Below are 22,172 nucleotides of genomic sequence, written 5' to 3' on the forward strand. Positions count from 1 at the left end.
TTGTACAGCAATTAACCACTAAGAAGAATATATGCAGTGTATTATTTGTTGAAACTGTACTTCCGATTTGATTTGAAACTGTCTTATTGCTATCTGTTTATCAATAAAACTTTGAAAAAAAAATTATCTACACACTGCTTACCTGAGAGACATTAGACTATTCTCTTGTAGGAAAATATGGTGACAGCAAATGCTCTATTTGTTTCTGTTTTTTCTTTTTTTTTTTGAGACAGGGTCTTGGCATATAGTTTAGGCTGGCCCTGAACTCATTATGTAGCCCAAGATGGCCTCAAATTTGCGACAACCCTCTTTCTTCAGCCTCCCAAGTACTGGGATTACTCTTTCTTCTTGTGTATGTGTTTTTTTTTTCTGTTTTTCAGACAAGGTCCTGCTATGTAGTTCAGGATGGCTTTGAATTCACTATAAAGGCCAGGCTGGCCTTGAACTCACAGCAATCCTCTTGCCTCAGTCTTCCATGTACTGGGATTACAGCTGTGTGCCACCATGCCTGGCTTTTTTTCTTTTTTAAGAAAGTTTACTGGTTCATGACATATCTAAGTCTAGGAATCACCGTTCAAATAGTAATTGTCAATATTGGAAGGATTTTTTCAACATGCAAATAAAGGGTCAAATTACCCTGGGAAATGCTGTGTAGTGTATCTGCTGCTTAAAATGTATTTTTACAAACATTAAGAAAGTAAAGTTACTAAGGAGACCTTCAATAAAAGGATCTGTTTCAGAACCTTACTTTACACTGATAGGTTTTTTCCCCCCTCTTAACAATAATTTCAGGGGACTATACTAGACTGGAAGTTTTCCCAAGGGCTATATTTAGGTCACCCTACTTCCAGTCCATTAAAAAAATACATATATTTTGAAGTCAGGCATGGTGGTACATGCCTGTAATCCCAGCACTCAGGGGGCTGAGGCAGGAAGATTACTATGAGTTTGAGGCCAGCCTGGGCTACGCAGTGAGACAGAGTTTTGCTTAGCTTCCCAGCTAGGCTTGACCTTGTGATTCTCTTGTCTCAGCCTCCCAATGTGCTTTATTATTATTAATGTACTGGGTATAGGGTCTCACTATGCAGCTTGGATTTATAGTGATACTCCTGTTTTCAGCCTCCCCAGTGCTGGGATTACAAGCATGTCTGAGTCCACCACACCTGGACTCGGTGGCCAGCTCAGCATGCCTGGGGGGGGGGGCAAGTGTGGCAGGTGGTGCCTGGGATCAAACTCTAGTCCCTGTGCTCAAGCAGACAGTCTGCTGAGCTATCTTGCCAGCCCTTGTTTTTTAAACACTATTTTCAAAGCCTTTAATTGACTGCATTAGTGTTTGTCATGGTGTGTCTCTGCTGTTAAGTTTCTCTCATCTCTACCAAATCCCTCCCTCCCACTGTCCCTTTTGGAAGGAAGTCACAATCTGGAGCCCACCTCTAAGGTGTAGGGGATTTTGCTTCCCATTTTCAAGCCTCATTTAGATCTGCATACTGAAGCATCACCCTTTTAAATACAGAAGCTAGTGGTGTCAGTACACTCACAATGTTATGAGACCAGCACTGTATCTCCTTCCAGACCACTCTTGGCCGCCGAGGGAAACCCATGCAGTAGGCACCCCAATTTCCTCTCCCTGGTCTATGTCAATCTCTACTTCCTTTCTGTCTCCCTGGATTTGCTTATTCATGACTTTCCATATATGGAATAATGCAATACGTGGTCTTTATTTAGCATAATGTTTCAAGGTTCTTCCTTATTGTAGCAAGAATCAGAACATCATTCTATTTTTCTGCCAAATAATATTCCATTGTAGAAATAGGTCACATTTTGCTTATTTGTATTCTTTGGTAGATGGACACTGGATTGTTTTCACTTTTGGACTGTTAGGAATAATAATGTTGTATGTGTTTTGAATTCTCCTAGTTATACACGTATTTGTGGAATTGCTGGGTTACGTGGTAACTCTTTGTTTAATATTAAGAGTAACTATTGGCCACACTGTTTTCCAAAGTGGCCAAATCATTTTGCAGTTCCACCAGCAATGTAGGAAGCCACTACTTTCTTCATATTCTTACCAACATAGGCCGTTTTCGATTGTTTTGATTCTAGCCATCCTAGTACCTGTGAAACATGTCCCATTGTGGTTTAGATTTGCGTCTCCCTAAATGACTAGTGATGCTGGGCAACTTTCAGTTCAATTACTGGCTATTTTTGTCTCTGATTCCATTGAGAAATGTCTACTTAAATCTTTTACCCATCTTAAATTTAGTTTATTTTTTTTATTTTTGAATTATGAGTTCTTTATATATTTGGGTATAAGTTCTTTAACACACGTAAGACTTGTATATCTTCCTCCATTCTTGTGGCTCTTTTCACTTTTATGATCAGAGTCCTTTGAAACACAAGTTCTAAATTTTTTTGTGGAACTGGGGATTGAACTTAGGCCCTTGCGCTTGCCAAGCACAGGCTTATGCTACTGTTATCTCCCCAGCCCCCCAGCTTATTAGTATCTACAAACAAAGCAAATGAGAATTTTGAAAAGTACTGCACTTTAGTTTTTTTCTACAACGTTTCACAGTTTTCAATGCACAAATCTTGTACTTGTTACTTTATATTTTATTCTTTTAGGTATGATTGCAAATGGAATTTTCCTTAGTTTCCACTTTGGGACTGTTTTGAGTGCATAGAAATACAACAGGCTTTTGTGTACTGATCTTTTATTCTATAACTTTAACTCAATTTTTTTGATTCCTTAGAATTTTCTATATGTAAGTCATGTGACCTGTGAATAGTGATAGTTTTACTTTATTCCCAATTGTTTTCTTCCTCGAATGCTGCTGCTTGAGCCTACACACACACATTTGCCTTATTCCTGATCTTAAGGGAAAGTGTTCTACATTTCACCATTCAGTATATTATTTGTGGGATTTTCATAGATTCTGTTTATCATGCTGAGTAAGTTCTTTCTACTCCTAGTTTGTCAAGTATTTTTATCATGAAAGGCAATGGATTTGGTTAGGATTTTCTATGTCAATTGAGATGATTGTATTTTTGGCCAGTTATTGTATTACCCTGATTTTTTTTTTTTTATTAGTACATGTTTGTCATATGAAGAATGCTTACATTCTTCATGGCGAGCTGGCACACTAACACAATGTATCTTAATTCCTTTTTCATCTTCTCTCTCCTTTCCTTCCCTCTTCCATCCTGATTCTGTTACCCTCTGAGAAAGATCTTCCTATTTTTTACGTTGTTCTTTATTTATACTTTGGGTTTCACATTTAACAGAAACCATGCCATATCTAAGCTTATGCGTCTGATTTATTCCACTTAACATTATGGTCTCAAGGTGTATCCACTGTCCTGAAAACCTTACTGGTCCTTGTGTGACCCTTTGTATAGTTGTTAATTTTGCTTGTTGGTATCTTTTGAGGATTTTTATATTTGCATTCATGAAGCATACTGGTCTGGAGTTTTCTTGTGATGTCTCTGTCTGATATGGGTATTGGGGTAGGAAGGAGCCCACCTTCCATGAAGGCTGGCCTCATAGAATGAGTTGGAAAGCATTCTCTCATTTTCTTTCTTTCATATTTACTCATTCATTTATTTATTTGGGGTGCTAAGAATTGGAAGAGTCTGTGAAAATTCATACTGAATCTTCCTAACGTTTGGTAGAACTCATAAACAAAGGTATTCGGGACTGGGTTCTTTTTGTTGTTCTTGTGTATGTTTGTACAATCAGTGGGGAGCAAAGGCCTGCCCATGTGTGAGCATGGGGTACTATGGTAGAGAAAGGCTCTATTTCTCTGGAGTAGACAGGTGCCTCTCCTGGCTCATTACAGGCAGCCACAAAGTAAAACCAACTCTTCCATGCAGAGGGAAGGACAGTGCACCCTCGCCCTGGGGAGGGAAGATATACTCACCGTCATCCAGGATGACCAGAAGTGGAGCCAGAAGGTCACACATGCCCTGGACATAGCCGATCTCAATGTGCTGCCAGATGTAGCTGTGAGCAACGCAAGGGGCTCGGAGATGGACGCACCACCACCCTGCCTTCCAGCCCACTCTTCCTTGCCTGCTTAGTCCCCAGCGCTCACCAGGGCTGCTCCCTCCGCCCATTGCCTGTATTCCCATCAGTCACACTGCACACATCCCAGATGATCACCAGCATGACTCAAAGCCTTGCACTGGCCTCCTGCCACCAGGTGGAGACTCCATTACTGGGCACAAGACAGGCAGTCTCCCCACACTCCTCTTCACAGCCTCACATGCCACTTCCTAGTGCTTCTTCCTCTTCAGACACATAGGGGCTTCACTATGCACAAAGAAACCACACATTTATGCTTCTGTGCCTTTGTCCCCCACTTCCCTCTCTGGAATCTGGTCAACCTCTTACTAACAATACCTTATATTTAATGAACACTTACAGTATAAGAAGCCTATTACAGGTCACTATGGTCACATTTTACAAATGAGAAAGGCAGGACATGGGTAAATTACATGACTGAAGTCATATACTTAGTAGATTCAGAGGCAGTATTAGAACCTGGAAGGCCTTATGGATAGCGTATAATTTTAAACACTGTGTTAAATGGTTTCTTTAGTTTTTCTTTGTCAAAATCTATCTGGAAAGTTACCATCTTTGTCAAACCTGTGATTTCTTCTGTCCAAAAGCAGGCCAAAGTAGGTCCACTTTTCCTTTGCCTCAATTCTTTTTCATTTTAAAGTAACATTTATATTGTTTTGAAACATTAAAAAGTGTTCTTATATAATGCACAATTCATTCACATTGTATTATAGAATATACAGTCAATTATATACTAGATAGTAAGTTTTAGACTACAAATATTTGAGCTGCAAACTTTCACAGGTATACTGCATGAGACTCACTTTGTTGGCTTATAAACAAACCCAGGTTATGAACAAATTCTGGAACGGGAACTTGTACATATGTCAGGGGCTTGCTGTACAGTTGCGGAAAATATTCACTACACTGTTAGCAGTCATTATTCCTGGGTGAGCTGAGCTGCTGGGCACAGATGGAAGAAGTGTCTTTATCTTATGAACTTCTGATTTCCTTTTTGATTTTGAGGTGGGTACTGGGGACTGAATCCAGGTCCTTCACATTGAACTAAAGTACCAGCCTTTTTATTTTTTATTTGAAACAGAATCTCCTTAAGTTATTAAGTTGTTCTGAGGGTGTGGTTCCTGAGTCTCCATATCCTCAGTAACCAAAGGGGTCAATGCTTATATTTCATACAGTAGAGGATTAAGTGACCAGATGACAGTAAAGGGCTCAGGACTGCGCCCTAAGCACTATAAACTAGGTGCTTAGTAACTGGTTTGTATTGCTATACCTTCTCTGGAAGAAGTTCCACCTTGGCTCCCTCTAGCTCCACCTCACCCACCCCAGATGTCCTCTATCCCAGGTTCTCCAGTCCCAGCTACCTGCACATGATATTGCGCAGCTTCTCCAGGTTGGTGGGTGTGAAGTACCAGTAGTTGCGGTCACATCTCTGCACATCCTTCTCGATGCGGTGTAGGTTAACCGTGTACAGGTCCAGCAGCTCAGGCTGTAGGTACACAGGAGGGAAAGAAAGAAAAACTACACCCAAACTCCCCACTCAGGGACAGATGCTCTATCCTGCTACCGGCTCTTTCCTGGGGCCAAGAAAAACAACACCTTTCATGGGGACCAGTTAGGTGTTTGATTTTGTTTGCTTATATGTATGTTTTCTGGGAAAGCCTTTTCCCATGTATGATGCACACTTTTATTTCTAAAACACCTTCATTAGGTCCATAATTTATACCCATTTTTAGGTAACAGAACTGAGACTTATGGTTACCACTGTAGCTGGAAGTGTACCCCTCTCTGCTGAAAACTGGACAAGAATGAAGGAACTGAAGTCCACTTGCAGTTCTATATTAGATCAGATGTCCTGAGGAACCCTAGTAGAATAACCCAGTGATACAGCAAGAGTAATAAGCATTTCAGGGCAAAAAAGTAACCTATAAGAGTAAGAAAATAGCAAATTTGGCTTCTGCCTTGAGGGAAGCTGCCACACTTGGAAAACGTATGTTGAGGCATCTAAGAGACCTTTTCCAAGCAAAATGGGACCTCAAGGACAAGAAAAACTAGGGGAAAAAACATACTAACATTCCGGGGCCCAAAAATAATTGCTTGCACCCTGAACCCAGGTGCCACATTAAATGTTTAAGTAAAAGCTACAAATCAGGCTTATAACTCAGCAAGGTTTATAATCCAAGCTTCCACTTCCTAGGTAGCCTGAAAGATCAGGAAATTCAGTCTAAAGTCATCTCAGATTTATTATACCCCTGATGCCAGGATGGGCCAAAAGAAATCCTTTTTTGAGGCAATGACCTGCCACCTAGGCAGACAGTACAACAGAGAAAACCTGTAAAAAATGAGCCCATGTTCAGAAAAGCACAAAATATTGGGAGAAAGAGGGCTGTGAAGGACAGCATAAACACAAGAAGACAGACTTGGGACTATGAGGACCTCTATATTAGAGGTACCAGGGATAGAATTAAAATGTCTGTTTGATATATTTATGTATTTAGTACAGGGTCTACAGGGTCTCATTACACAGATCGGACACATTGTGATCCTGTTTTCAGCCTCCCAAGCACTGGGATTACTGGTGTATGCCACCATGCCAGTCTCCCTCACTGTCCTAGTATGCCCTAGGGAACACTGGTCCCTGTGCTTGCCTAAGCAGGTGCTTTAATTCGCTGAGCTATCTGGCAAGCCCTGTTTGATATATTTAAAAAAAATCAAAGAAGCCAAAGATAAAACCAAGAGTTTGTAAGATGATCAAGTTGGTCACTTTACAGTATACTTGGAGAAAAAAGCCAAAAACAATTTTTCAAAACATAGTAAGCATCAGGCAGGTAAAAAATCAGATGCTCTTTTCCTTTCCTAGAGTGCTGGATGTTGGGAGTGGAAGCCAGGACCTCACGGGTATCAGGCAAGCCCTCTACCACTGAACTGCACCCCCAGCCTGAGAATCAGACACGTGAGAGACGTAGTAAATTAGAAAGAGATCTGAAGAAATTATCCCAGATTTATCAGACAGACAAAGAAATGATAAAATGAAAGAGTAATAATGTACATACAGGATAGTGTGAAAAAGTCTAGCAAACATTTAATCAGAGCAGCAGATAGAGAAAATCAGGAAGGAACAACAGTTGCATAAGTAAAGAATGAGAATTTTCCAGCACTGGTTGAAGACATCAATGTGCAGATATGTGAGGCCCAACAGCTACCAGCCTGGAAATATAAAAAGAAATCTGTATCTAAATACATGACACACGATACCAAAAAGAGAATCTTAAAATAGTCAAAGAGAAAAGGAGGTTATCTTTAAGTGATATCTTCCTTATTTCTCAATGGCAAAAATGCAATTTTGAAGAAAAAACAGTATCTTCAAAAAAGTATAGGGGCCAGGAAGACAGCTCAGTGGCTTAAGCACCTGCTTGGCAGGCATAAAGTCCTGAGTTCAATCCCCAGTACAAAAAGCAAACAAATGCTTGATAGGACTGGTGAGATAGCTCAGCAGACTAAGCGCCTGCTTAGGCAAGCTCAGGGACCAGGGTTCAATCCCTCGAACTACATGCTGCACCGGCCCTGCCCCCGGGCACACTGAGCCGGTCACCGAGACTAGATGTGGTGGCACATGCCTGTAGTCCCAGTGCTGGTGAGGCTGAAAACAGGATTACTACAAGTCTGAGCTGTGTGGTGAGACCCTGTATGAAATACATTAAAAAAGTATAGATGCTCCCTGACTACCAGAGGGTTACAGTCTGATAAACTCTTTGTGAGGTGAAAAATGTTGAAGTAAAAAATGTACTGAGTACCCCTAACCTACCAAACAAACATCCTCGCTTAGCTACCCAGTGCGGGGCGGAGTACCGGCCGTTTCTCCTCAGATCAGGACTCAAAGGGTGCTGCAGCTCTGGCCACCGCACAGCATGAGAGCAGCACAGTGTGCCATCCCTAGCGCAGGAAATGATCCAAATGCAAATTCTGAAGTATGGTTTCTACTTAAAGTGTATCGGTTTTTGCACCGCTGTAAAGTGAAGAAGTCATACACTATCCTAAGTGGGGGACCATCTGTGTTGAGAAAGAAAATAACTGCAATCTAAAGTTGCATAGATGGTAAAAATATCTTTTAGGAACTGGCCAAATGAATACCACTCAGGAGAAGCCCAAGTGGAGAGATACTCTGCTGAAGAATGCACCAGCGTCCCAGACTAAGGTGCCTCTGTGTAAGGAGGTGTGAAAAGCAAAGTGCGGAAGCGGGTGAGGTCTATGCTCTACCAAGGTGAGGGAATAAACAAAGAAACAGGAGAGCAGGAGACTCAGAAAACAGGAAGGAAGCAGATGGAACCTACAGAGGAAGGGGAAAGGAGGGCAGGAGTGACAAGTGTGCCTCAGCGCAGGGACTGTGCTCTCTTGGGGAAAATCCTTCCAACATACAGAATGAACAGAAAGCCTGATGTGTCTGCCTTTGAGCAATGCAGAGAACTGAAAGAATTCAGAGCATTGAATTGGTAAATATACAGCAAATTAAGAAAAAAAAAAGACAAGAAAATGAAAACACATCTAGGAAAAACAGTACTGTTTTGCAGGAAAGGAAAAAAATTCAACACAGTGTGTACTACAGGGCTGAGACACGATAGTGCTAAAATAACAGCATTGAACAGTCATTTAAAGAATGATTCTGTTGGGCTGGGGAGATGGCTCATAGAATAAGCGCTTGCCTGGCAAGTGTAAGGGCTCCCTGTTCTGCAAAAAAAGAAAAAAAAAAAAAAGAATGATTCTGTCACTCTCTGGAGAAATAAAAATGGGCCAGAGTCCTTTACGTGGTGATGGTTTCAGATGATGGAGGGAATGAGAGCTAAATCCTCCTCTTCCACAGTGAGAGGTCAATTGATAACTTTTAAGATTAAAGAAGATCAAGTAGTAGTAATACAAGAAAGTTTAATATCTGGGACAAAGTCAAGTAACTTGGGCAGGACAAGTAGTATCACTGCTTCTCAGGAAGTTCAGGAAAATTAGCCAACTTCCTTCCTTGCACTCTTCCTCCCTCCCTGCTTGGAGACAGGCTGGCCTTCAACTCCTGAAGCCACCCTCCTGCCTCAGTGCCCCAATACATAGAACTGTAACTGTAACTGCACACAGCTTGACATCTGGCTTCCTTTAGTGTATGATTCTTAAATTATGGGGATAGAGAACTTGACAGAAATAACTTCTTTTTTAAAAAAATGGATACATGGTATCTGGCTCAGAAAAACTTCCCCTTTCAGTTGATATCCTCTGGCTTTGACTTTCTGGCAAGAAACCAAACTTAAATATTTAAAAGATATTTGATGGGCGCCAAAAAGCCTGCTATGTATCAAGACTGAGACCTATCCAGTGCTTACTGTATGACAAACACTCATGAGTTCAGCATGCTAATTCTGAGAAGAACTCGGGAAGGAAGGTAATAGAATAGACAAGGAGACTGAAGCACAGGCAGGTTAAAGTGATGAGCTGAAGTAAGAATGTGAACCCAAAACTGTTCACTGCAAAGGTTGTGCTTTTGGTTTTGAGACAGAGCCTTGCTATGTATTCCTGGCTGGCCTTGAACTTGATTCTCTTGCCTCAGGTCTTCTGAGAGCAGGGTAACATGTGTGTCACTGTGCCTGCCTAAGACTGTACTCTTTACATACCCTGCATATGGAGTACCTTTTATCTGAAAAGCTTGGGACCAGAGCATTTGGGATTATTTGGGGGGTCTTAAAATCTATGCATACAAGGGGTTGGGGAGATAGCTCAGTAGAATAAGCGCTTGCCTGGCAAGTGCAAGGTCCTGAGTTCAATCCCTGGTATCACAAAATAAATAAATAAATAAAATCTGTGCATATAGACAGAGATATTCTTGGGCACAGGACCTGTGTCTAAACATGAAATACTGATGTTTCACATATATTTTACACACATAGCCTGAAGGTAATTTTATACAGTATTTTTGTGCATTTTAACTGCAACATAACATGTAAAGTCAGGTGTGAAATTTTCTACTTGTGGCGTCAACTAGGTGCTTACAAAGCCTCAGGTTTTGGAGTACTTTTATTTTTAATTTTTGAGCTGGGTCTTGCTATTTGCCTAAGCTGGCCTTGAACTTATAGGCCCAAGTGTAGCTCCTGTTCCAGCTGCCTCAGTAGCTGGGGTGACAGGTGCGTGCCACTGTGCTCAGCCTGGAGCATTTCAGATCTTGGATTTGAGATGCTCAGCCTATATTACTCTCTCTCTAAAATGGTTTCCACAGTGACTCCTCCATGACAGGGAAAATGAAACAAATCAGTGCTGTCTCTCCTAGGTCAATCTGGATAAATGAAGCTGTAGTACATCCCTAACCCCCTGCCCCTCATTGGAGGCAAAAAACAGGTAGAAGAGAGTCCTGGTAACTTACAGAGTAGGTGACCCCACTGGAAGACACAGGGGATGCCTCGCTGTTGGCAGAAGTGGTCACAGCCAGAGAAGCCAGGGCAGGGAAGAGGCTTTCCATCTCCGGCTCCTCCGAGAGGTTGTCCTCACTGTCCGCCTGGCTGTGCTTTTCCTCCCCACCACGCCAGCCCTCCATTGTGGCACTGTCCTTTTCGGGCAGGGCCACGTCCATGCTGCCAGTGATGGACATGAACTCATCCATGCTCCCGTTGGCCAGAAGGTCGCTCTCCAGGCTGTCCTGCACAGCCAGCTCCTCCCGAGGGGCCTCATCCCGGGAAGTGGTGGCCTCACTGCTCTGCCCATCATCCACACTGCTGTCCCCAGGCTGAAGCACAGGAGGCATGATCCGCTGGGCATCTAAGACACTGTCTTCTGTGCTCAGACTGGGCTCTGAATGCTCAGAGAGGCCGGAAGAGAAGTTGTGGGAAGAAGGATGACCAGAATCTGGGGAGCAAGTGCCATTTGCCACGTTCCCATTGGGGATCTTGGGCTGCTTCTCCTCCAACCTGCCCTCTGCCTCCACTTGCTCAACTTCATCCACGGACTCAAACACCTGCAGCAGGTCACACAAAGATAGATGGGCTGGGATGTGCAGGGTCGCACCAATGTGGCAGCAACATAAATATTCAACAGCAGGGGACAGGTTTCAGGATGAACATGCATGCAGGGGACATTACCCTATGAGTGAGAAGGGTGAGGAAGAACAACACATAATATGTGCCTCCACTTGGGACTAAGAAAGAAGGGGTCTGAATGCTTGCATAGGCATCAAATGCTTTAGAAAGGAACAGGACAGCACTGCCATGGGCTCCCACGAGATCGCACTGGGAGAGCAATCCTGTCATACAAGCTTTCATCATGTGTGCATAATTTTTCCAAAGTAAGAAGTTCATGTACGAAACAGGCTAAAAAGCTTACCATATCCACGTGAAAGGCTATTCCCAATCAATTTCCAAAACCAGTTAGCTATATATGAAATACTATGAAAATATTTCCAGAATACATTTTAAGGATTATTTGTTGTTCTTTGCATCCTTAGGCCCTACCCTTCAACTGGATTTACAGTCAGTCTCATACGTTTTGTTTTGTAGTTTTGCAGTGCTAGGCATGAAACCCAGAGCTTTCACATGCTGGACAAGCACTCTACTCTTCAGCTCCATGACTTGTGCTTTAAGCACTTTTCTTTATTAATTTAATACATGTAAATATTTTTTAGTTTCAGAGTAAAAATTTTTACTTTCAAACGTTTCCTTTTATCATATAAAAGATGATGTACCATGTGCATTTTTGCGTTTTATTTTTCTCTTCAGTATCAGTGAATTATCTCTTAAGTAAAATGGAATATTGTTAAACACATTCATGATGGCATTTCCATAGAAATCTTTAAAAATCACCAACCGTTGTTATATTTATCTACATACTTCTGCCTATGTGAAAGCATGTGGAAGGTGCTGAAAGGATACAGACTGTCGAGAGTGGTGCTATTCCAAAGCAGGGCATGTGAGGTGAAGGAAAAGAAAGAAGTCTGCTTAGCTTTCTCTTCAGCGTTTTACTATCTGACAGGGAGGATGGATTCATGAAGTCAGACAGATGGTACTGTATTGCTAAAAATCCACTTTTAGTGCTAGCATTAACAGTTAGAACACAACACAGAAAGCGGCCAGCAGAGGACAGCCCCTGCTCTCACTGCCCCAGAGGGGCAGGGCGGGGCTGCTGGACAGGTACCTGGGTGCTGCTGCTGGAGTCACTCTGCAGGCGGAGGTTCTGGCGGCCGGAACTGCAGCTCTGGGAGGACTGAGAGAAAGAACAGCTGGAGGGAGAGTGGGCGAGGCTGCTCCCACCCTCGCAGGAGGAAAGCTGGGCTCTGGGCCAAGAAAAGTGTTCTACTTTTAATCCTGGCTGGGACAAGTCCCTTCTAAGGTTCTCAGCTTCCTAGTTGCCTAACAAAAGAAAGGAAAGACCATTCCTGCTCCCAGAAGCCTCTTCAGGGATTAGTTTGGCCTCTGGGTGCCTGTGTCCTATCAGTGGCAACCAGAGTACCCCACCTTTAGTGCCTCTGCTAAACCTGAGACTTCTGGCTAATATTTTATTTTGACTCTTAAAGTAACTGATTTTATTACTAACACAACGCTTTATCCATTCCCTGTACACAAGCCTTTTGTTCTCTAATTTCATGGAGTCTGCCCATCCTAAGGCTAGGCTTGCTTAGATATGTGCTTTGCTTTGGTCAATGGATTGACAGGGCAGAAACTTAAAATATCTGTGCCTTTCCACTTTCTTTCACTGACATCTGCTTTCATGGTGAGAGTGGCCTGGATTATCCTGCTAGAGGACAAGATCCACTGAGTAGAGTCAAGTGCCCCAGAGGAGGCAGACAGCACAATCAGTACCAACAACTCCGTAGGTAACCGGCCACTGACAGCTGGCATCAGCCCCACTTGGGGCAGAGGCTCCTGGTTCTTCCACAGACTCAGGGGCAAAAGTACTGAGCACAATGTGGATGGAGGGAAATCTCTGGATTTGGGTAGTTTTTACTTTACAGTGTTGCTGTGGCAACTGAGGACGATGCAACCCCAGTGAGAATGAACTGTCTCTGAGTGCCTGCTGCAGGCTGTTCAGCTAAGGTTCCGTGAGCCCAGAAACATCTGCTTGGGCGGCACACTCTTGCTACTACCTGGCGCATCGTAGGTACTCAGTAAGCATCTGTTGCTACATTGTGCTTGGTATCTGACACATAACAGCCAATCAGAAAATAGTCTACATTTTTATAAATTACAGTAAAAGACACATTGCTATTAATCCCCCTAAAAGTACTCTGCCTCACTTCAAACACACTTAACCCACTGCTTTGCCATTCTCTGATGCAGTTCTGGAGGTCTTCTGTGAGCGTCTTTACAAGACGTGATTACAAATACGGTGAACGCTGCTGCTGAGTGCCATCTAATAGAAAGGCAACTCCTAAACACATGAGGGGCTTTCCTCCTACAGGTCTGCCACTGTAAGTGTTCCAGCTCTTTCCTAAGAAAAAATGACCACGAAAGGTAGACGTTTTGAACTGGGATAGCCACCACTGTGCAACTAGGCACTCATAAGAGATGACTCCCAAAACTACTTCAGACAGTGGCAAGAATGATGGCATTAAGTGTGTTCAAATATTATGAGGGGATAATAGAAATGTGTCTTTTTTTGTAATAGGATTTTTAAACTTACACATTAACTATGGTTTTTTTTTTTGGGGGGAAGGGTCTACAGGGTGCCCAGGGTCTCACTACTAGATCGAGCACATAGTGATTCTCCTGCTTACAGCCTCCCAAGTGCTGGGATTACAGGTGTGCCACCAGGCCCAGTCTCAATAGCGTCTCTCAGCACATCCTGGGGTTGGGGCCAGCACAGCAGGCCAGGGGATTGAACTCCTGACCCTTGTGTCTGCTTGCAGGTGCTTTATTTTTTTATTTTTATTTTATTTTATTGAGAAACAAATAGCAATGAGACAGTTTCAAAACTGATTAATAAGACAGTTTCAATAATTAATACATTGTACATTGTTATCTTTCTAGTGGTTATCCATAGTACAAGATGCAGACAGGATATCCTGTCCAAACACTATTAGTACAAAACTTTCTTTTCATTGAATTAGGCAAAAGTAGCTGTATATCTATCCTAACTATTCTGTATATACAGTCCTTCCTTTGTATCCCCTTTTTTTGTTTAGTCCTGTCAGAGATGGGTATTTCATTGGCATCTAAATACTATAGGTATGTGAATTCAGCAAGACAATTCAACACAGTCTAGCAGTCAACAATAGCAGTGGGTTATCCACAGAAATGGTTGACTTGAACCTTTCACAGCTCAGCATATTACTATGGCTTTACTTTATATACCTTGTTTTTATACTTTACTGCTGGATGGTTAAGACCAAGATAAAGGAAGATCTACATAAAAAGAAATGTAACTTTTGTATCTGATAAGGTCGGTCAGGTACCTTCAGGATTTATCCTGTAACCCTGTACCGCAGTTTGCAAATCCTATGTCAATGTCAGCCATGTGGATGAGTCAAGGCCATTGCTTGACCAATTTGCTCTCTGTGAAAGCCTGAGAGAATGTTTTCTCTTCATGTGACCCTCCTTTGGCACACTCTACGTCATCGATCACGTTGCTCTGTGGCCCCATAATCTCCTTGATCAGAAAATTTGGGACACAACCGAGTTACATGATGTTACAGTATAGGTTCTCATATGTCCTGAGTCTTCACTGACCTTGAAAGGCTAGGGTCAAAATGTTGGCTGTTCTTGCAGCCCTTCTATTTCCCTAATTTTTGGTCTTGCAGGTGCTTTAATCTACTGAGTTATTTGGCTGGCCCTTACTATGTGTTTTGATCATGCCTGGTATACCACCTTGTTTGAGCTCTACACAAACTTCTTTCCACTTGATGGATGCAGAAACTAAGCCAGAGGAGAAGATACCAGACCCCAGAGCTAGTGTCGGAATTTAAACTCAAACATGATTCCAGAGGTTCCCCCTACATCTTTGGAGTCTTGGGTGAGACTGTCCCAAGCTACCACCCTCCCCCCAGCTGTCACCACTCTAGAAACAGCCTAGGGGAACAGATGCTGGCCATCACCTCCCAGTGCCCCCTAGGCCTGTGACTCCTCACCTCATTGCTGATGGTAGAGTCCCGGTGCATCATCCGGTGCAGGTGGCTGTCCAGGCTGGCTCCGGATGAGCATTTGGCCAGAGCAGCTGCATGTGACTCCCGTTCCCTCTGGCGCACAATTGCCTCGCAGCCCAGCCACTCAGACATGGTCTGTGCATAGCAGGCATGAATCTGCTCATCTACCTGCCAGGGCAGAAGCAAGGTCATCCAAGGGGCTGGGGCTCCTGGGCAGAGCCAGTACCATCTGGAAGAGAATGGCTTTGAGCCATCCAGCACACATTTAACAAACACCTAGCAGGTATTAACTAAGCACCTACTATGCTATGCTTCAAATGGGCTAAGCTAGGAAATATCCAAAGGGCATGTTATGGTTTGTATCAAATTGTCCCCCAAAGCCTCATGCAGTCATGGGGTGGCTTCTAGAGCTTGTGATTAATTCTTGATCCAATGCTGGGATTATGGGTGTGAGTGCTACACCTGCCCTGGGGCAGATAATCTGCATTTCAACATAAGGAGGGGAGAGAAGCTTACTAGCAGCTTGCAGCCGCGGCTCTTCCCTTTGCTTTTTGCTACTTTCTGTTGCCATGAAAGGTTGCCCTCTGCCATGTGCCACTCTGCCTTGCAGTCAGCAGAGTATGGACCGAAATCTCCACTAACTGTGAGCTAAATAAACTTTCCCTTCCTTAATTTTTGGTGTCAGGTGTTTTGTCCCTGCAACAAAAGAGAAAAGTAACTGAGACAGGGCAAGATTCCTTCTCTTCCTTTATTCATTTACTCATACTTCTATTTAACTACTTGTTGAGTCCTTACTATGTGTCAATCTATCAGGTTCTGGAGGGAGCAAAATGAGAAGATACTTTCTGTTCTTTACTGACTTCCTTCTTTACATCTTTATTCATTAATTCATGCACTCATTCATCTACTCATTCCTTTACTCTGATATGTATGAATAGTATGCCCACCACCAAGTTAGGCATATGGAATATAAACTGAGCAACCTAATATCCACCCATCCATTTGTCCATCCACTCACATAATATATTTACTCAAGGCCCCTCACATGGCTACCATGGGGCTAAGGGCTAAGGGCTAAGAACAAGGATGAATCACACCAACAAGCTTTCTTTCCATGCAGCCATGGCCTGATAGAAGGGCCTCAGCTTCCAAGTTGTCTCCACATGGGTGGGATCTCAGTGGAGATGTGGGTCTTCTTATCCCTAAGCCACACAGCTGAGGTGACTAAGGACCTGAATCTGTCAGGCGTTGTCTGGGCACAAATGAGCAGGAGGCAGGGGAGGAGAGAGGGTGGAGGTCTGCGCCCACCTGCCCAACGTGGGTGATCACGGAACTCCTTGAGGCTCCTCCAAGACTTGCCCCCTGCCCTCATCCTAGGCTAGGTTCTGCCACCCCTCATCTGAATGACCCTCGTGGCCTCCTCTCAGGTCCCTGCTTGCCCTAACTTGCCCCCTTCTATTCACATACCACTCAGAAGTCTTATTTGCATCTCTTCTTTCCAGCCTCACCCCTCAGAGCTGCCCTTATTCCAGGCCCTTGTGCTCCAGTAACTCATGTCTACCACGTCTTCCTCCCCATCCCCTTGAACCACAGAGATACACAAAACACATCACACTGCCTCCCTGTCTGTGCTCTTGCTGTCCTCCTCCAATGAGGTTTCTCCTCTTCCTCTTTGCCTGGAAAGCAAATTCCTTTCCAGAATGTGGGTCTCAGCAGCTCCTTCAGGGGTCTTCCTTGGCTAGCCTTCTCTTCCTGCCTGGCTTAGGAGCCCCCCAGGTGCTCACACAGCCTTTGGTTGGTCCCCACCAAATCACCAATCCCCACCCCTCACCTGGCAAGCAGCTCACCTAGTGTACCTGGGGCCACCCAGCTCCCCATGTACTGTTCGCCCAGTACCCAGAAGACATGAATGTGGGTGGTCTTGCACAGTGCTGAGGGGACTGTAGTTTACCTGCACAGATTCTCCTATAGAACCTCTGGAAGTTCCCACCCTTAACTATCTACCAGCTCTGATTCCACTGAAGAAAAGGTCAGCCTGGTACTACTGTGTGGTCAACACCTTTTCAGCACTTGACAACCTCCCTTTTAGTCCTGGGGAATGGAGCCCAGGGATTCACATATGCTGTGCAAGTCCTGTGATATTCAGATGGTACACTGAGCTCCATGCCGGCCCTCCCTCTCAAAGGTTTAACTGGCACTGCAGTTATACGTATTGATGGGTTCAGTGTGATAAACTGACACATGTAGATGATGTATAGAAATCCAGTCAGAGTAATTTCCCTCTCCTTAAACATTTATCATTTTTTTGTGCTCGTAACCACCAAACTCCTTTCTTTTATGGCAACTACTTACAACTCATTTGTATCACTGGTGTTATTCTAACTGATGTATAGTCTCCTATTTATAGTATGTCACAGTGGTTTCCTATTTATAGCAGGGATATAAAATATCTTTTAAAACAAGTTATGAGTATTTTAAGTGGGCTTTTTTCAAAAGACAAATGTCAGATTGGTACAGATGGTACATAGTACAGAATACCACAGGTTTTGAAAACTCAGTAAAAATGGGTATGAACTATATCACTGGTGAGTCTGTTTTTTGGGGGTTGGTACTGGGAACTGAATTTAGGATCTTGTGCTTGCCAAATAGGTGCTGTGACACTGAGCTAAATCCCTGACCCTCACTGTTGATTCTTACATTGATTATATATTGAAATGATTTTATATTGGGTTTAAGAAAATACAGAGATGGATTTTGCATTGACGGAACGTTATGGATCCCCCTCCCCACACAAATATATATACCTATGTGCAAAAGCAAAAAATGATTGGGAATGGAGTAAGGCCTAGGGCTAGCTAGTTGTACTATGACAATATTATGTCTTAGTTTTCCTAATGTGCAATCATTATCTGGGACGTCAACATGAGAGAGCTGGGTGGGTAGTACACAGGATCTGTGTATTAGTGTTCCATCTCTTGTGAACTTGTAATTATTTTAAAATACGATGTTTAAAGATATTAATTCCATCTTTATTATTATTATTTTTTTTTTGTGGTGCCTGGGATTCAAATCACAGGATCTTACACATGTTAGGCAAGTGCTCTATCATTGAGCTATCCCTAACAGCCCTGTCTTTTTGTTTGAAAATGTGGCTACTAAAACATTTAATTTTGCAAGTGCCACCTTAATGCAAACAATGAGGTACGGACAGAGGTACAGACACAGAAATAAATACAACAGAATAGAGAACCCAGAAGTATGCATACACCGAACACACTGACCGATATTTTTTACAAAGATGCAAAAGCAGCTCAGCATAAGAACGCTAACTGTTTCAACACAGGGTGCTGTGTCAACAGAACACCAAAGCCTAAAAGTGCAACGCAATCTAAATGGCACACCGTCCACAAAAGTGAACCCCTGCTGGATGACAGACTTAAGGTACAATGTAACACTAGGAAAGTTTTAGGAAAAAAAAACAGGAGAAAATCTTTGGACCCAGGGCAGGCTGGAAGTTCTTAGACTTGAATCTAAAAACATGATCTATAAAAGGAAAAGGTCATAGCTGAGTGGCGGAATACTTGCCTGGCGGATATGACACCCTTGTTTAAAAAGTTTTGTTTTCCAGAAGACCAGCCTGTCACAATGGTGAAAAGAAGGGACAGACTAGGGGCAGCACTTGCACAGCTCTTACGCAACAAAGAACGACCATCTGAAGTATAAAAAAGACCCTTCAACAGTCAAAACCCAAACGATCTAACAAAAAGATGCACAGAGACATGAGCAGACAATTCACCAAAGATAAATGATGGAAATAAATTTCATCAATAAATACTTAGGAAAGTATTCAACTTCACCAGCCATTTGGGAAATGCAAATCAAAACCACAGTGAAATATCATTTATACTCCTGCCAGAGTTGCTAAAAAATAAAGAACAAAGCAAACCAACCAAACAAAAACCCCCAAGCACCGCCAAAAACAACAAAAACCCCCCAGTGGTAGCACTAAACTCCGGTGAAGATGCAGGTGTGACTCACTCATATGTGGCCGGTGGGAATGTAAAAGGCGTAACTGCTGCCAGAGTGTGGCAGTTGGGAGCTACTGTACCACCCAGCAACTGTACCACTGTGCATTTATCCAACGGACATGACAACTTATGCTTACACAGAAATCTGTATATGAATGTCCCCTGTAGCTTTATTCATAACAGTTAAACAAAACAAAACAAAACAAAACAAAAAAACTGGAAGCAACACAGCTGCCTATTCACAGGTGAATCATAAAACTGGGATACATCTTTCTATTGATTCAACAACCTGCAGGGAGCTCCAGAGATTGAGGTTGAATGAAAAAAGTTAATCTCAAAGGTTACTTGCTGCATGATTCCATTTATTTAACATGCAGGAAATGAAAATAGATTAGTGGCTGTCAGGAGGGAGGCAGAGTGGGTATAAAAGGACAAGAATATCCTTACAGCATCAGAAATATTCTGTATATTGACTGTGGTGGTGAGTGCCAATATCCGCAGTTGAGAAAAGTCAAGAGAACGAAATATACACAAAGGAGTACAAATGAAACAGAATCATATAGACCTACCATACCAAGGTCAATACCCTACGGTGTTACGGCACTATACCACAGCTTTGCTAGACGTTACTACTAAGGAAAATTGCATAAAGGATACTCAGGATTTTCATTTTTTGTTTGTTTTATTTCATAACATTTTTTTTTTTTTTTGGTAGTACTTAGAATCAAACTCAGGGTTATATCCCCAGTCCACTTTTAATGTCATTTTAAAATTTTATTATTTATTTATTGAGGCAGGATCTTTATGCAGTTCAGGCTGCCTTGAATTCACTATGAAGTCCAGGCTGGCCTTGGACTCCCAGTGATCTTCTTGCGTCAACCTCCCAAGTGCTGGGATTATAGGCGTGTGGCACTTCATCTGGCTTTTAATGTTTTATTTTGAGACGAGGTCTTAAAGTTGCCCAAAAATGAAATAATGAAATATTGATTTCATTTCAGTGACTGATTAAGAAATTACACATATGGTTTGTGTTGTTGTTCTATCGGACAGCATTATCCTTGAGATCCCAGCTCCCACATTTCTCCCCGCCCACCTTGATTCAACATAGAACCAGAGCTCCCTCACCCCCACACCATCTGGGTTCCTTTGATAGCCAAAGACCCTGCCATCCATCAAGGTTAACTGACCTCCTTCCTGTCTGTCTCTGTCATCCCGAACTGGTAATGGCCGAGGAGGAAGGGCCACACTGCCTTGCGGATCTCTGGCTGGATACCTCCATAATAGATTAGGCGCAGCAGCTCCTGCTCCTCATAACTCTGCAGTGGTAGGGGAAGCAAAGGGTTTGGTCCACAAAAAATCAGGGGATGGCCCAGAAGTTTTGCTTATCAGACTCAGTTTTACAGATCCTGGGATGAATAAACACAGTCCTATGTATCTGCATATACATTGGAATAGCATATGAAAGAATCACATGTGGGCAATTTCCCACCCCAAGTGTCCACCAATGGGGGACCTATATAAGTACCCCACAAAAGATTTAAAAAGGAATGAGGTCTATCTATAAGCAACAATATGAAGGCTGCTCAGCTTGTATTAAGTGAAAAATAACAATAAAAAAGGTACAGAACATGCCTAGAATGAGCCCTTTTTATAAAGAAAATAAAAAAGGCTAGTATGTAACAAATTAACATTTCTGCTTAAATTTCAGTCAATATTTCATATTTTCCCTATTGGGAAATACCATGTTGAAGTTACTCATCTTGACTCAGCTCTAAGAAAAGTACTCTAAAGTGAATTAACCTAAAATGAACACGTCTAGTTGCAAATTCATACACTAATAACTTTTGTGTGTACTAGCACAACATTAATAACTAAGTGCTATATTGTACGTGAAGCTTATTAAGCCTACTTAAAAAATCATTTTCAAGGGCTGGCGGTATAGCTCAGCAGACTAAGGGCTTGCTTAGCTAAGTGCAGGGGCCAGGGTTCAATCCCTGGCTCCACATGCTGCGCTGGCCCCGCCTCCAGGTGCGCTGAGCCAGCGATGGAGTCCGGGCGTGCTGGCGCAACGGCATGTGAGCTTGCCCTGTCTCCTCTCACCTCTTTACTGCACATGTCTGTTTTGTGTGATAAGCCTAGAGTTGGATGTACCAACCACAATGGAAAAACCAGCCCATTCTTTTGTCTCTTGAGAATTTTGACTTGTATAATGTACGCAGCTGTGTAAGCTGTTTGAAAATTATCTGTGGCAGTTATGAGAGAAAAGTAAGAGAAATTACTTTTCTCTGTTATGAGAGAAATTACTTTTCTCTTAGTTATGAGAGAAAAGTAATGTTACAAGAGAAAAGTAAGTTAAGGTAGTACTTTAGAGTACTTTTCTTAGAGCTGAGTCAAGAAACATCCACCCAGGACTGTTAAGTGGAAAGAAGTAAAACCCTGGGCTGGGGAGACAGTTCAGCAGTCTAAGCGTCTGCCTGACAAGCACAAGGTCCCGAGTTTGATCCCTGGTACTAAAATAAAAATAAAAATAAAAACAAAAACAGAATGGAAGAGCCCAGATGTCTGTTGTTAAGTGAAAATTTGAGTAAATTATAGCCTATTCAGATGAGGGGCAAGGTTCTAACATTCAGTGTCTCATCTAGAAATCTGGAAGATGTCTATGCATTCAGTGGACATAGAAGAAGTTGGTTACTTAAAATACAAACATGAGTACACTTAAAAATACAGGATATGGTAAGGTAGGCATAATTATTATTGAGATATAAACTTATATACCTTAAGACTTTATATAGGTTCATGTACTTACATATTCTATAAAATAGTTATTTCATAAGAGATCAAAAATGAGACATACAAATCTTTCTTTTCATTGAACTAAGAGAAAGTAGCTGTATATCTATCCTATTTTGTATATACATATATATAAATATATACATGTATATTTTATTTTCATACTTTCTTTTGAACT

The 22,172-nt window shown here is 42.5% G+C and overlaps 1 protein-coding gene across 1 annotated transcript in view; it reads right to left on the reverse strand.

Moving 5' to 3' along the window:
• Sgsm1 (small G protein signaling modulator 1) overlaps positions 1-22,172 on the reverse strand; it is an 82,725-nt gene that overhangs the window by 13,363 nt on the left and 47,190 nt on the right. Inside the window, exons 16-21 of the mRNA XM_004628019.2 lie at positions 20,392-20,520; positions 15,162-15,344; positions 12,233-12,301; positions 10,473-11,060; positions 5,443-5,567; positions 3,918-4,000 (exon numbers count right to left, since the gene is read on the reverse strand). Coding sequence (XP_004628076.1) covers positions 3,918-4,000; positions 5,443-5,567; positions 10,473-11,060; positions 12,233-12,301; positions 15,162-15,344; positions 20,392-20,520 — 1,177 coding nt within the window. The remainder of the gene's footprint in view (positions 1-3,917; positions 4,001-5,442; positions 5,568-10,472; positions 11,061-12,232; positions 12,302-15,161; positions 15,345-20,391; positions 20,521-22,172) is intronic.

This window comes from Octodon degus, unplaced genomic scaffold (genome assembly GCF_000260255.1).
Source record: "Octodon degus isolate 3935 unplaced genomic scaffold, OctDeg1.0 scaffold00021, whole genome shotgun sequence".
Taxonomy (NCBI): Eukaryota; Metazoa; Chordata; class Mammalia; order Rodentia; family Octodontidae; genus Octodon; species Octodon degus.